We start from the raw sequence: 16,750 nt of genomic DNA, 5'->3' as shown, positions 1-16,750 counted from the left end.
GGAGTCTGCTTTTCCCTCTCCCTCTGCCCCTCCCCACCCCTGCTCATGTGTGCTCTCTCGCTCTGCTCTCTCTCAAATAAATAAATAAAATCTTAGAAAAAAAAAAAACAAAAACAGGATGGGGCTCCTGGGTGGCTGAGTCGGTTAAGCGACTAACTCTTGATTTCAGCTCAGGTCACGATGGAGCCCCAAGTCAGGCTCCACAGTCAGCAGGGAGTCTGCCTGAGATTTTCTCTCTGTCCCCCACCACCCCACCCCACCCCCGACCCTGGGTATGTGCGCACATGTGTGCACGTGCACTCTCTCTCAAATAAATCAATCAATCTTAAAAAAAAAAAAAAAAAAATTGAAAGGCGAAGAAGTTAACCTTAGAACCTTAGCGGGGAAAAGATCCTCTTTTGGGGGAAAAAAAAAAGAATAGGCTGACAGACGCAAAATACCCAAAAGATGTAATCTCAAGTTCAATGTTAATTGGGTTGCAAAGGATAGGAGTCACCAAAGAGAAGTTCAGTTGGCAGAACTGGGAACTTTAAAGGAATCAAGAAAACTTGGAATGTTAAAAGTCTATGGGGAGCATGATTAAGAATCAATAATAATAATACAGTATTTCCTACTAGTCTTACTGCATCTAAAGCACTAATTTACTACTGCTAATTCATTACACAGAGATTTGTTGATTCTTTTATCTACAAACTGACAGAATATTCACTAAAACTGAAAATTTTTCTAAAAAAATTTTATCATCACAATTTGCATGTCCCTAGGAAATTCAACAAAATGGAACTTTACTTGTAGAATTATAATGTAATCTTAGTAATAGTGAAAATTAATATTTTCACCCCTATCCAAAAGAAAAGGATAGGGAAAATAATGAAAAGGACAGGGATAATCATGAAAAAGATAGGGATAAAATTGGGTCCAAATAAAACAGGTGCATAGAGAAAATGTCTTACGGTCACACAAAAATGGTGACAAAAGTAGAATTAGAATTCGATTCTCAACTATGGTAGTGATCACTATAGTATTTTTTTTTTCCTCCCTCACACAAAGAATCTCTTTCTTCTTATATAAATAAGGGTGCCCTCATGAACTGGGGACTTCTACTACTGGCTAATGCAACAAGCAATGTTTCTTTCTTTTTAACACATAATCTTTATAATGCATCTCAAAAAAGTCTGTGGAGCTTGAATGTTCCAGGATATCTAAGAAGAAAAGTTGCATGTTATGAACTTTCCCAAAGCTGCATCAGCATTCATTTTGAGATAACATTCTTAGACTAAATTCATTGTCAACGATGCCCGATAAAACTCAACCAGGAAAATGTATCCGTTAATTAAAACTTAATTTTAATTCAATAAATATTTCCTGAGTGGTTAATGCCCAGTCACTGTAGAGACACAGCACAACAGTAATGAAAATGTGAAAATGTAACTCTTGCTCTTATCCAGTAAACAGGCAACTACAATAAGATCCAATAAATGGTAAGATACTAAGGAGTCACAGCCCCACAGGAGCATGAGAAGTCACCTACACCAGTAGGAAGACAATCAGACAAGTTAGGGGAAGTGACGTATAAAGAGACCTCAAAGAAAAGCAAGTAACAGCCAGCTGAGAAGCAGAGAGGGATAAATATCACAGAATGACACAAATATTTACAGCCATTCACTTTAAAAAAATACACAAAATGATCTTAAGAGGAGAAGCATTCTCAAGAGAATGAAAACTTTAGTAATAAAAGCTGATAGCCAACAGACTAATGATAACTTTACAGATCAGAGAAAGATAAAATCTAAGCTGGCTATGTGGAAGCACAGAAGAGTCTGCTTGGTGCCAGTGAAAGCAAGAGAAACTCAGTGCCAAGAAAAAGAGGCACCGGGCACCTTCAAAAGTGGCCATGTGAACAGATCATAAAACAAGAAGTTATGGTTGAAATTCTGTCTGAGAGACAAATTAGAAGTCCAGATCTCCATTTCCACTCACAAAAAAGAAAGATTATCCTGTCCCTTCCAGTGACTGGACTCAATGACAACAGGCATACGAGAGGGGAGAAGTGGAAGTAGGGGATGAAAAAAAAGAAGAGGAAGATGAAATGAAATTCTGTTTTCTAAACTGTGAGAATTGTGGCCCCATCCTTCCCCCATGGCAACCAAAATGCCAGCAGTTAGGTTTGTATCTTCTCTAAGTAAGATTCTGGGAAATCTAAGACACACACAACTCTCCTCTCCCATCAGCTCAAAAGGACCTATGCATAATTACAGTTGGAAATTCACCAATGAAATGGCCCTACCAGTTCCCACTATACTGAAGCTCATAGTGTACATGCCCCATACATGTGTGATGAGCTTCCCGTCACATGGTTATGAAAGAAGACTACTGTTTTCCATTTTAAACCTCATTTGGCTTTTTAAAACTATGTACTTTGGGGTGCCTGGGTGGCTCAGTTGTTAAGCATCTGCCTTCAGCTCAGGTCATGATCCCAGCGTCCTGGGATCGAGCCCCACATCGCGCTCCCTGCTCAGTGGGAAGCCTGCTTCTCCCTCTCCCACTCCTCCCTGCTTGTGTTCCCTCTCTCACTGTGTCTCTATCAAATAAATAAAAAAATCTTTAAAAAAATAATAAATTTAAAAAATAAAATAAAATTATGTACTTCGATAAAAATTATGAAAAACACAATGGCAAGTATAGGTGGGACAAAAAGGAAAAGTAAAAGACTCTAAGTAGAGGATTTTATCATTTTTATATAGAAGATAAATAAAAACAGAATTTAAAACAAATCACTCTCAATCCTAATAAAAGTACATGCCAAAAGAGGGTACCTAAAAAGTAAAAAGGACTCAACCTGTATATCCATTAACGTAAATGGCAACTCCACTAAAAATCGTAGATGAAGTTCCATCCTTCTGTATAGTAGCATCTGATCGAAATTGTTCCTCCAATTTCTGGACCTTGGCAGCCATATACCCACCCTAGAATTTAAAAAAAGGTAAACCAATCACAAAAGTTATATTTTCTTCACCCTCTTTAAGGAAATTTACATTAAAATAAATAAATAAATAAACAAACCGTATTCTACGCTAGTGACCAAGATATAATGATAACATAAGGTATAATTACAAACATTAACCATAAGGCAAGACAATAAAACAGGTCAAGGAAGACTTTTCCCTTTGTCAATTCAATTTTTAACTGTTTTATCACATTCTTATAAATTACTTTAAAAGAGGAGAAAGGTAGGTCAAGAATAATGTTTAATGTCACAAAATATTGTTCTTACCTATAAAATCAAGAAGTTACAATGAAGTTTAAACCAATTAAAAATTTGACATGTGGTCAGTAAGAGTATATTTTTCACTGGCTTCCACTTCTTCTGAATACCAGAAGCTTAAAGTTAGCAACTTAAAGTAAAATGAAACAGTTCAACAAACCAGTATAGCCCTCCATACATGTAGCTACTATAATAGAAGATTCAGGGACCAAATTCTGGATCTAATCAATCTACTTGATAGCAGTAATAATTTTTATTAGAGAACATGTACTTCAGAAAGAATATAAAAACATTATTTTTACTAAAGACCTACATAAATATATGAATTCAGCTACACTTTTCCTAAACACTGACAAAATTAAGCTTAATTATTTGAATTACCAATTAACTCTTTATTGATTTTACTTTACTAAAAAGAACTATCCATTAGATCTTTAAAATACAGCCACAGATATCTAGAAGTGGTACACATACTTCTTCCAAAATGGAAATTACTTCATTGATTATTCAGATATTACATGTTCATTGTGGGAAAAAAATTTTTTTTTCAAAAAATATAGGAAAATATGAAGAAAACTTAAATGAGGTAGGATTCCATTCACTGTTAACATTCTGGGATCTTATTTTCAAAGTTTATTACTATGTCTCAGAATATAGAGGTTTTAGAAAAATAAGATCATATATAATAGTCCTTTATAACACAACATTTTAGTCAAGGCCATCTTGCCAAGTTAAATATAAAGGTAAGGGGCACCTGGGTGGCTCAGTTGGTTAAGCGTCCAACTCTTGATTTTGGCTCAGGTCATGATCTCAGGGTTGTGAGATCAAGCCCCACATCAGGCTCCATGCTAGGCATGGAGCCTGCTTAAGATTCTCTCCCTCTCTCTCTCTGCCCCTCTCCCCACTCTCTCCCTTGAAAGAAAGAAAGAAAGAGAGAGAGAAAGAGAAATGTAAAGATAAATAATGGTTGAATGGTGTTCCACTACATAGAGGCAATTTATCTGATCAATCCCCTACTACAGTATACCATGTTTTCCTGTTTTTCAGTATTAATTAGCACTGCTGCAATACCATTACCATAAATAAATACCTGTGTACCAGAATATTTATTTCCTCAAGATAAAATAAAGTTCACGTGTTAAAAAGTTTAAACAAGCTTTCAATACGTTGTGAAAACTCAGAAGAATTGATACCTAAAGTGATTTACACTTTTAAAAAATGCCTTAAACCACACTATAACCTACAAGAAGAATGAAAAATACCTAGACAATTAAATATAAGTATTTTTATTCTTTTAAAACACACCCATTTTTCCCAGCCATCATTTTCAGCTCGCCTCCTCCATCCACCTCGTCTCATGGTGGAGCTTCTGTATTAAGGGGGAAAAAAAAAAAGTGAATTTTATAACATAATGCACTACTAATTGACATTTTATTTCAAATCAAGAAAAATAAGTTAAAATAAACTCAAATATTCAATTTGTGAAAGTTAAAACTCTTTCCAAAGCATTTATTCTCCTGCTTCTAAGTGAAATTTGTACCTAAAACACCTGTAGGTAAGTATCAGGTTTAAATTATAACTACTATAAATTTAGTTTTATAGCAAAAACTTTTATGCATTCCTGAGCATCAAACCTAATATACATTTGCATAAAGAATCACCAAATTAACATGGCCACACTTACTTGTTAACATTAATTAATATTAAAAGAACCCAAGAAAACATTTTCCTTCATGAATTGCCCTCTGATATGGCTCTTAAACTCTGTCTTTGCTATTACATACTAGACACTTAAGAGTGCAGTCACAGTGTAATTCATCTATTATGCAAAAACCCCTAAAACAAGTCAATTAAAACAACACATCTAGGGGAGATAATGCAGAAGGATTATCACTTATAATAAACTATCAAATCTGGCATTCTCCTTAAGGCACTTGACCCACTATCCCATTAAACCACCAAAATGACCAAATAATGGCTTATTCTCAAGTGTCAGCTGGCTTAGTGGCTAGCAAGATATAAAATGGCTCAGAAGTCAAAGCAGGCATTAAATTGAAACTCCTTATAAAATTCTTCTAGCCATATGGCTACATCTTTAGACATGACTGCATTATCCTTCACGAAATTATCATGTCCTCTATTTAGGTTATTTTTCTTCCACTAACTATGTACAAGTTAATATCAATTAATACGCTATGAGAGAAGCTCTGTACATTATCCAAGTCAAATCAGCTTTGATATGGTTTATAAGAATTTGTCACTAAATGACACCTTAAAACATGACACTTTAGCCACACACATCAGCAGATATTTTCTTTCAAATACTTCTCTATATTTGACATATTATGTGATTTATACTTTTCCCTTGCTGCCATTAATATTAATTAGGAATTTCTACTGTCTACTCTTAAAAGGGGTCTAAAAGATATGTAGAGACATTCTCTTAAAAAATGCAAGTCTGAAAGAGAGACAAGGGGCATGAACAAAGAGCTCTGCAAACAGGAGGCAAGGTGATTAACCCAGATTAGGGGACATGGATGCTGGCGAAGAGAAGAGTTGGCGCTGTTTTCAGTCTGACAAAGGTAGGGGCATGGCTACCCAATGTGTTCATTATGAGTCCCAGAACTGCCATATTTGCTCTACTAAATACTTCTTTTTTCAAGGGGCTCACTTTGTCTAGTCACTCAAGACTTCTCCCCTTACCTTAAAGGAATCTGGGAAATGTGTTAACACACAGTTCTTGATCTCATATAAACTCTGAATCTATACATCTGCCCTTACAAGTAAACAGTTTGGGAGTTCTGGCCATTATATGTTAAGGATGCATACTCACAAAAATTAAAGGCAACAATTAATCAGCTAAATGAAAGTAAGTTAAAGAATAAAATATATTATCAAAGTTTAATTCAGTTGGCTAATCAATTACTTAAGAGCCTTATTCATTTAAGATCTACTGGGTAACTACTGCAAAAGGCCAATATGAAATATTAACAGTGGTTTAATGAGGGTAGAAAACTATGAATCGAAGTTATAATAAATTTAAAAAATTTTTAAAGGTTCTTTCTCTATTCCAAAGTAATAAAGCTATCCCAGACAAATGTTTAAGCTTTGAAAAGGAATGAGACTGAAATTAGTAATTTCATTTCCACTAATTTTACCGAGTACAGCAAGCTCATATTGATTGAGGATTTAAATAATAAGACTGAAAAAAGGGAAAAAGAAATGAGAAACAAATTTCATTTTATACATTCAAATTCTGCTTTTGAGAAACTCCCATAACAAACAGTAAACTAGGTTATTTGGATCAACCTTCCTGCTTAGGAAGAACAAAGCTAGACAAAACATTAAAAAAAAAAAAAAAAGGCATAGAAGGCCCAGAAAATAATGAAAAATTACCGGGCCAAGATTTACAAGATGAAAAAGAAAACCTGCCACTTCACCTCTCCTTCCCAGATTGGGACAGTTTTTTCCTCTGAGAACACGTGGCAATTATAAAAGAGTAGCTGAAAGGCTGGGCAAGGTTTTTGAACAAACACAGTAAGGGAACAAAAGTTAGAATTTAAGTGTCCTCCAAGAATATAAATCTCCACACTTAGGATTAGGATCCTAGCAGTAAGTAAACTGGAAGTACACAGACCAAGTTTTGCCAAAAACATATCCTACCTTGGATTATTTCAGTCTCTTAAAGTAAATTAAGATGATCCTAGACTACAGAACACAAATATATGGAAGTTAAGTAACATGCTACTAAACAATGAATGAGTCAACCAAGAAATCAAGGAAGAAATCAAAAAATACAAAAAGCCAAATGAAAATGAAAACACAATGGTCTGAAGTCTTTGGAATTCAGCAAAGCTGTTCTAAGAGGGAAGTTTATAGCAATACAGGCCTACTTCAAAAAGAAAAATCTCAAATCAAGAACTTAACCTTACACCTGAAGGAGGTAGAAAAACCAGTAGAAAGAAGGAAATAATAACGACTAGAGCAGAAATAAACAAAATAGAAACCAAAAAAACAATAGAACAGATCAATGAAACCAGGAGCTGGTTCTTTGAAAAAACAACAAAACTGATAAACCTTTAGCCGGATGCATAAAAGGAAAAAAAAGAGAGAGAGAGAGAGAATTCGAATCAACAAAATCAGAAATAAAAGAGGAGAAACAACAAACACCACCACAGAAATACGAAGGAATTTAAGAGAATACATATATTTTTTAGATTTTATTTATTTATTTGAGAGAGTGAGAGCACATGCAAGAGAGCATGAGCGGGGTGGAGAAGCAGGCTCCCTGCTAAGCAGGGAGCCCGTGGCGGGGCTCCATCCCAGGACCCTGGGATCATGACCTGAGCTGAAGGCAGACGCTTAACCAACTGAGCCACCCAGGCACCCCAGTTTATAAGAGAATATTATGAAAAATTATATACCAACAAATTGGACAATCTACAAGAAGTAAATTCCTAGAAACAATAACTTCCCAAAACTCAATGAGGAAGAAATAGAAAATCTGAACAGAGCAATTAACAATGAAATTGAATCAGTAATCAAACTCCCAACAAACAAGTCCAGGACCAGACGGCCTCAAAGGTGAATTTTAGAAAACATTTAAAGAAGAATTGATACCAATTCTTCTCAAACTATCCCAAAAACCTGAAGAGGAAGGAATGCTTCCAAATTCATTCTATGAGGCTAGCATTACCCAGATATCAAAACCAGATAAAGACACTACAAAAAAAGGGAACTACATACAGGCCAGTATCTCTGATGAACACAGATGCAAAAATCCTCAACAAAGTATTACCAAGATGAATCTGATAATACATTAAAAAAATCATTATGATCAAGCAAGATTTACCTAGGTATGCAAGGGTGATTCAATATTCACATCAACAAAAAAAGGGAAAACATTCATATGATCTTTTCAATAGATGCAAAAAACGCATTTAACACCCACTCATGACAAAAAACCCTCAACAAAGTAGGTTTAGAGAGAACATAACACAATAAATATCTTATAAGACCTTATAAAACTATACTCAATTGTGAAAAACTGAGTGCCTTTCCCCTAAGATCAGGAACAAGACAAGGATGTCCATTCTCACAACTTTTATTCAACATAGTACTGGAAGTCCTAGCCACAACAATTAGATAACAGAAAGAAAAGGCATCCAAATTGGTAAAGAAGCAACTTCCATCGTTTACAGATGACATGATACTATACATAGAAAACCCTAAAGACTCCACTGATAAATGAATTTGTTAAGGTTACAGAATACAAAATCAATACATGGCAATCTGTTGCATTTCTATACACTAACAATGAAGCAGAAAGAGATATTAATAAAACAATCCCACTTACAATTACACCAAAAAATAAAGTACCTAGGAATAAGCTTAACCAAGGAGGGGAAAAACCTGTACTCTAAAAACTATAAAACATGGATGAAAGAAACTGAAGAAGAAAACAAATGGAAGGATATACCTTGCTCATGGATGGGAGAACCAACAGTTAGAGTATCCATATTACCTATAGCAATCTACAGATTTAATACAATCTGTATTAAAATACCAACAGCGTATTTCACAGAACTAGAACAAATAACTCTAAAATCTGCATAGACCCACAAAAGACCCCAAATAGCCAAAGCAATCTTGAAAAAGAAAAACAAAACTGGAGGTATATCACAATTCCAGATTTTGAGATACACTACAAAGCTGCAGTAATCAAAATAGTATGGTACTGACACAAAAACAGACACAAACATCAATGGAACAGAAAAGAGAGCCCAGAGCTGGTCAGAGAAAGACAAATACCATATGATTTCATTCATATGTGGAATTTAAAACAAAACAAAGAGAAAGAGACAAGCCAAAAAACAGACTGAGAACAAACTGATGGTTACTAGTTACTAGAGGGGAGGTGGGTGGAGAGATGGGTGAAATAAGTGAAGGGGATTAAAGAGTACACTTATCATGATGAGCACTAAGTGATGTACTGAATTGTTGAATCACTGTATTATACACCTGAAACTAATATAACATTGTATGTGAACTATACTAGAATTATAATTAAAAAAAACAAAAAAACAAAAAGATGATTCTGGACTGCTCAGTGCTCCAAAGCATCCAGCAGAAGCAATGTAAATCTTCTATGGAGGATAACAACATCCTAACCTTCCCATGTTTTTGCAAACCATTTGGAAAACACAAAGTCTGGCACACAAATAAAAATAACCAGACACACAAAGTAGTAAGATCCCATGAGTGAGAACCAACAGAAACAAAATAAACTGACCTACACAGATTCCAGATACTGATTTTAACCAGATTAAAAACTGAACTATGCCTACTGTGTTCAAGGAAATAAGCAGCTGCCACGGGTGGGGAAAAACAGAGACTCCATTCAAAAAATTCAAAGGAGCACCAATTAAACAACTGTCTTTTCAACAGAAACAACAGGGCCAGATGACAACAGTGCTGAAATAAATAATTAACTTACTCAGAATTCTATACACAGAGAAAAATTCAGTCAAGAAAGATGAAATAGGGCTGACGCCTTCAGCTCAGGTCATGATCCTGGAGTCCCGGGATGGAGTCCCGTATCAGGCTCCCTAGTCAGCAGGGAGTCTGCTTCTCCCTCTGACCCCCCACCTCTCATGTGCTTTCTCTCTCATTCTCTTAAATCTTAAAATCTTAATCTTTTAAAATCTTAAAAAAAAAGATGAAATAAAGGTATTTTGGGCAAATAAAAACAGAAAGCTAATGCCACCAGCAAACTTGCACTAAAGAAATCCTAAAACATATCCCTCAGGTAGAAGAAAAATTATCTTGAAAGGTCTAAAATACAGGGAAAAAAATGCAGCAAGGAAAGCAATAAATATCTGTATTAACCAATGTTAAATACTGACTGAATAAAAGTACAGTAATAACAGTCAATCTGTCATTGTTTGTAACATAATATACAGCACAAGTGAATCAAAAGATTATGAATAAAAGAGCAAGGGTAAGAGGAATTGTTTCTAGTCCAGGCTCTGCCACTAACTGGTTTCACTGATGTCTGGTACATCTCCATCTCTCTAGGTCTCAATTATTGTATTGTCTGGGTCTTTTATTGTAAGAGGTTTGGGTAGTTGACTACTAGATTTCTGTCAACCTAAATAAAGAGGAAAACTGAGGAAAGCTCATTTTACCAGAAACTGAATTTGTTTGAGAACAGCAGAATTTCAATTCAGGAAATGCATTCTGTACAAAGCTACAGGCACGTCTGTTGAGGGTTTGGGATGGGCTGTATTTATGGGCAAGGATTGCAAAGAGGAGAAGCCCAGCTGGAGTCCAAGCAGTAAGTTCATTGGCTTGAGAATGGAGAGAGATTCTTGGCAGATATTCATTGGTCAGGAGAGAAGTCTCCATCTTTTGTACATCAGGCATTTATAGGAAATCAGCCCCTCAATTTTTAAGTTCGTTCCTCTGAGGGCATATGCCTAAGATTCTCCATTTCTTATCCTCTTATTCCATTTTAGATTAAAATCCTTTCACAGTTCCCTTTTGTACTCTATATAAGACACACTGAAGAACTATTTTCAGAAATCAAACATAAAAATTAATTCTCTATCCATATACCTTAGCAACAAATTTTAAACATTTGATTATGTAACAGTCTTGATGCTCTAGATTTATTTGTGCAGACCTCCTTTACTTATTCCAGAAAAGACTTAAGGCAACTTGTACTATCAAATTCATTTAAATAATCCATGTACAGACTAAGATGGCCTATGACAGTGGACTGGGGTAAAAACCTAAATGCAAATCTGGTGTTTGCTGAATATTGGGAATGGCAATTTATCAGCCCTGTCACTGCTGTATGACATCAGTTGTATAACTTTCTTTTGTCAGACAATAGATGCTAGGTAGTTCAGTAGACAACTGTAGATTACTTCTCATAGCATAGGTAATTATGGCATCTAAGAAATAATTCAGACATGTGTATAGGGGACACCACACTGAACTACCTATAGATCAAAGCTAATGGAAGATTACTGGGTATAAAGCACCATATCTTACTAGGCAATTCTGAGATAAATGAAATTAGACATTTTATTTTTTTTATCTTTTTATTTTATAGAAATTAGACATTTTTGTATGAGTTCTAAACTTTTACAATCTAAAAAGAAATAAGTACCAATTAAGGAAACACTAACTAGCCCTACAAATGAACTTAAGGGAAAGATGTTAGGCAGAAAGAGTAGGGAGAAAAAAAAAACAAACTCCAGGGGTGCCTCAGTGGCTCAGCTGGTTAAGCGACTGCCTTCAGCTCAGGTGATGATCCTGGAGTCCCAGGATTGAGTCCCGCATCGGGCTCCCTGCTCAGTGGGGAGTCTGCTTCTCCCTCTGACCCTACCCCCTCTCATGTGCTCTCTCTCTCTCATTCTCTCTCTCTCAAATAAATAAATAAAATCTTTAAAAACACACACACACAAAACTTAAAAGACAAAAACAAACTCTGGACACAAAGAAAACTACATGACCCACATCTATGATGCCGGCAAAGAACAGTAACAGACCAACCTAGCATGCAGCAGAGCTACCTAACAACCTAAACTGTAAGGTCAATAAAAGAGAGACCCAGGTGACAGGAAGCAAGTAATAAGTAGGCTTATCAGACTTCTGTTCATATGTACACAGCATCAAAGATTATTCATACTTCACTTATTTCAGTTAGACCTACACTCCTCTCCTTTACCATACTCAAACATTATAGAATGAAAATATGAAAAACATACTATATAAAATAGCCATTAATCTTGCATATAACAGAAAATCAACAAATTCTTGTTAAATAAAGAAAATGAACTTACATGTAAGAAATAAAGCGAGGTAGCAATAGGAATGTCTCAGTACACTGCACCCCAGTATATCTATATTTGAAACCATACCCTGTATCTTTCATTTCATCTACTTTTTTATTTCTCTTATTTCATTATTTTTTAAGATTTTATTTTTAAGTAAGCTATACACCCGAAATGGGGCTCAAACTCACAACCCCAAGATCAAGAATTCCATGCTCTACTGGCTGAGCCAGCAGGGTGCCCCTATTTTTCTTATTTTAAAACATCTTTCTGAAGATTCACAAATTCTGTGTTGTTTAATAGACAGAAATAGGATACACTCCTTCCCCCCCAAAATGGTACACGGACAAGATTAGTTAATGATACACACTTTTTATGCTAACGAGAACCACACAACAGGTGGAATTAAATGTAAGTCATTTAGGGGTTCTACAGTGCTTCCTTTGTAGTGTGAAATCAGGATAATGTAAAAACCTATTCTTGTAAAGTAGTATACCATGAAGTCAGGGCTTATGTTTCTGCTAACCAGTAAGGAGCTTCAAAAAAGAGGCACCTATGCCTCTCAAACCATATTCAGGGCAAGAGTTCTCCACTCTAGATGACTGATTTGCTTCTTCAAATAGGACTTATCCTAGAATAAAGGAGGGCAATACACCAGGATACCACAATTTGACACAAAAATACTCAAAAATAATACATACACTCTCATCTTCTCTGTTCCAAGCAACCTTCTGACTTACATGTCCTCTTGACTAACCCTGCTCACTAAGAAGAGAATGCCCTTTATCAATAAGCCAGAAAATTATCAAACTTGTAAATAAAAAGTGTCTTCTAGACGAAACTCTTGCAGGCTTTGCTCCCTATCTAGTCCCACAGTGCTTGATGACCTTGAGGGAAGTGATAAATGCTTCTGAAACTGTAATACACTACTTAAAATAACCTTTTTTTTTTTAAATTAAATTGGGGGTACACCATTCCTGAAGTACTGCAATACCAGGTCGATGCGCGGAGTGGACAGACTTCTTATCCAGCATCAACATAGAAGTCAATTGCTAAAGTTTTTAAAAACTAGTTAAAAAATGGATAAAGAATGATTCAGGTATGCAAAAGTACCCTTATCCCTAGCATTCAGGTTATGCCTTCAATAAACATTAGCTGCTATTACTAATCTACCCCGCCAAGTCACGGAGTGAAAATCAAATGAGACCACGTATGTGGAAACCCTTTGAAGATTATAAACTACACAACATCATTATTATAAGTGAGCTATCCATGGTGTACAACATAATGGAAAGAGCAATAGATTTACTGACACAAGATCTGGGCTTTAATCCCAGTTCTACCATTGCTGAGCTATATGACTTGGGATGAGTCCAAGAGCACTGAGCCTCACATCTCTTCACCTATAAAATGAAGTTTGACTGATTAGTGCTCAGTAAAATCCCTGTGGAACCATGAACTGGATATATGGGATGAATGTGGCAAGGAGGAAACAGAATTTGGGGCAAAACAGCAAGCAGGTAAGATTCCACTCTAAACCCATTTCAATTTTGTAAGTTTTAAAGTATCTGAGTTCTGAAAAAGAAAAAGCTCAAACTGAAAAAGACCGAAAACCAAAATGAATGAACTAAAAACTAATCTGATAAAGACTTTTGGCTGTGTTCTGTTTTCCCGTATGTGACCACAAAAGGGGCTGAAAATGTTCCACCCCTCAAAAGATTCATAAGCTAAAACTCACCTATTAGCCCTCAAGTAATGAAATGATAAAGACCAATGAAATGAGAGGCTGTCAGTGCAGCCACGCCCAGCCCCCAGTGTCAACACGGAAGAACAGCCAGCCAGGTGGGGCGCAAACGGGACAGCAGCTGTGTTTATAATGAGCCCAGGGACCCCAAATGACTTGCAATGCTGAAGATTTCCTGACTCTTCCACTCTCTTAACAGAGATATTCAAAACCCTATGAAGAGTCTTATGAAGGATCTGCTTATTAAAAAATACATCAAAATTACTTACTCATACATTGCCCTTAACTTTATTTCATCTTTTGCTGGAGCAGACAGTTATCAGTTCCCTCTGGACTTCCAATGTGCATTTAAAGAAACTATTCAAATCCCATCAAAACAAAACAAAATATCACTCTGTCTTCTTTACTATGATTACTGGTGGGTTTTAATACCTACCCACGGAATGATGTTAATCACTAAGAGCAATCATTTTCATGCAAAAGTGGTATCCCATCTATTTCCTGAAGAATTATTAACATAGGGTTCTAAACAGTTCACACACCAGCAAAATTCCCACTACACATCTAGAAACTGCCCAAATACATTTTCATTAGTGCTAATCTGTTAGTTACAGGTCTGTAACTCTAAAATGTATTGGCTAGGTGCGCCTGGATGGCTCAGCTGGTTAAGCGTCTGCCTTTGGCTCAGGTCTGGATCTCAGGGTCCTGGGATCGAGCCCGCAACAGTGGCTGTTCTCCATCTCCCTCTGCCCCTCCCCCTCCGCTTGTGCTCTCTCAATCTCAAATAAAAAAATTTTTTTTAATGGTTAAAAGGGTAACTTTTCTGTGATTTCCCCACAATTAAAAATTTTTAAATGAAATTTTTAAAAAGAAGCAAAGAAAAAAAAAAAGGACTTCTGATACTGGAGAACATTCCACAGGCAGCTAGAATCACAGAGGCAAGCCACAGGGAAGAGGGTAACTGTGATGTTCATTTGGAGTACAACACTGGGCAAGAGGCTACTTCTCCAAGAAATCTATATAGCAGCATCTAGGATTTTTTTCCTTGGACGAGAAGGCAGTGGGAAGCCATGTGAACAACTAATTTACTAATACCAAGTACCACCCTGAATTTAAGAGCTAAGTGATACCATAAAACGAAACAATATTAGAATAATTGGGATCCCAGAAGAAGAAGAAAGAGAGAGAGAGGCGGGCAGAAGGTATATTGAAGCAAATTACAGCAGAGAACATCCCTAATTTGGAGAAGGAAACAGGCATCAAAATCCAGGAGGCACAGAGAACTCCCCTCAAAATCAATAAAAATACGTCAACACCCCACCATCTAAGAGTAAAACCTACAAGTCTCAGAGACAAAGAGAAAATCCTGAAAGCAGCTTGGGAGAAGAGGTTGGTAACCTACAACAGTAGAAACATTAGATTGGCAGCACACCTATCCACAGAGACCTGGCAGGCCAGAAAGGATTGGCATGATATATTCAGAGCACTAAACGAGAAAAATATGCAGCCAGAATACTATATCCAGTTAGGCTGTCACTGAAAATGGAGAAATAAAAAGCTTCCAGGAAAAACAAAAACTAAAAGAATTTGCGATCCTCAAACCAGCCCTACAAGAAATATTGAAAGAGCTCCTCTAAGCAAAGAGAGAGCCTAAAAGCAACATAGACCAAAAGGGAACAGAGACAATATACAGTAACAGGCAATACAATGGCACTAAATTCGTATCTTTCAATAGCTACCCTGAATGTAAAAGGGCTAAATGCCCCAGTCAAAAGACACAGGGTATCGGATTGGATAAGAAAAACAAGACCCATTGATATGCTGCCTGCAAGAGACTCATTTTAGACCCAAAGACCCCTCCAGACTGAAAGTGAGGGGGTGGAAAACCATTTACCATGCTAATGGACACCAAAAGAAAGCTGGGGTGGCAATCCTTCTATCAGACAAATTAGATTTTAAACCAAAGACTGTAATAAGAGATGAGGAAAGACACTATGTCATACTTAAAGGGTCTCTCCAACAAGAAGATCTAACAATTTTAAGTATCTATGCCCCTAACATGGGAGCAGCCAATTATATAAGCCAATTAATAACAAAAGCAAAGAAACACATCGACAACAATACAGTAATAGTAAGGGACTTTAACACCCCCTCACTGAAATGGACAGATCATCTAAGCAAAAGATCAAGAAGGAAATAAAGGCTTTAAATGACACACTGGACCAGATGGACTCACAGATATATTCAGAACATTCCATCCCAAAGCAACAGAATACACATTCTTCTCTAGTGCCCATGGAACATTCTCCAGAATAGATCACATCCTAGGTCACAGATCAGGTCTCAACCAGTACTGGGTTCATTCCCTGCATATTTTCGGACCACAATGCTTTGAAACTAGAACTCAGTCACAAAAGGGAAGTTAGAAAGAACTCAAATACATGGAGACTAAAGAGCATCCTACTAAAGAATGAATGGGTCAACCAGGAAATTAAAGAATTAAAAAAATTCATGGAAACAAATGAAAATCTAAACACAACTGTTCAAAATCTTTGGGATGCAGCAAAGGTGGTCCTAAGAGGAAAGTATATAACAAAACAAGCCTTCTCAAGAAACAATAAACGGCTCAAATACACAACCTAACCGTACACCTAAAGGAGCTGGAGAAAGAACAGCAAATAAAGCCTAAACCCAGCAGGAGAAATAAAGATCAGAGCAGAAATCAATGAAATAGAAACCAAAAGAACAGTAGAACAGATCAATGAAACTAGGAGCTGGTTCTTTGAAGGAATTAATAAGATTGATAAACCCCTGGCCAGACTTATCAAAAAGAAAAGAGAAAGGACCCAAATAAATAAAATCATGAATGAAAGAGGAGAGATCACAACCAACACCAAA

At 36.3% G+C, this 16,750-nt stretch overlaps 1 protein-coding gene across 6 annotated transcripts in view; it reads right to left on the bottom strand.

The window, feature by feature from the left end:
- Window positions 1-16,750, bottom strand: part of REV1 (REV1 DNA directed polymerase) — a 101,720-nt gene that overhangs the window by 68,360 nt on the left and 16,610 nt on the right. For 3 of the 6 annotated variants that reach the window (XM_081831999.1, XM_081831998.1, XM_081832000.1), the window contains exons 2-3: window positions 4,571-4,634; window positions 2,840-2,966 (exon numbers count right to left, since the gene is read on the bottom strand). The exons of 1 other annotated variant lie outside the window; for it this stretch is intronic. In XM_081831999.1, coding sequence (XP_081688125.1) covers window positions 2,840-2,966; window positions 4,571-4,624 — 181 coding nt within the window. In that variant the 5' untranslated portion in view covers window positions 4,625-4,634. Of the gene's footprint in view, window positions 1-2,839; window positions 2,968-4,570; window positions 4,635-16,750 lie in introns of those variants that run through there. 2 more of the 6 variants (XM_081832003.1, XM_081832001.1) reach the window with 2 other exon arrangements.

This window comes from Leptonychotes weddellii, chromosome 10, assembly GCF_054177405.1.
Source record: "Leptonychotes weddellii isolate Sample4059 chromosome 10, ASM5417740v2, whole genome shotgun sequence".
Classification (NCBI taxonomy): Eukaryota; Metazoa; Chordata; class Mammalia; order Carnivora; family Phocidae; genus Leptonychotes; species Leptonychotes weddellii.
Note: the sequence above shows the minus strand (reverse complement) of the source record. Positions and strands in the feature narration are given on the sequence as shown.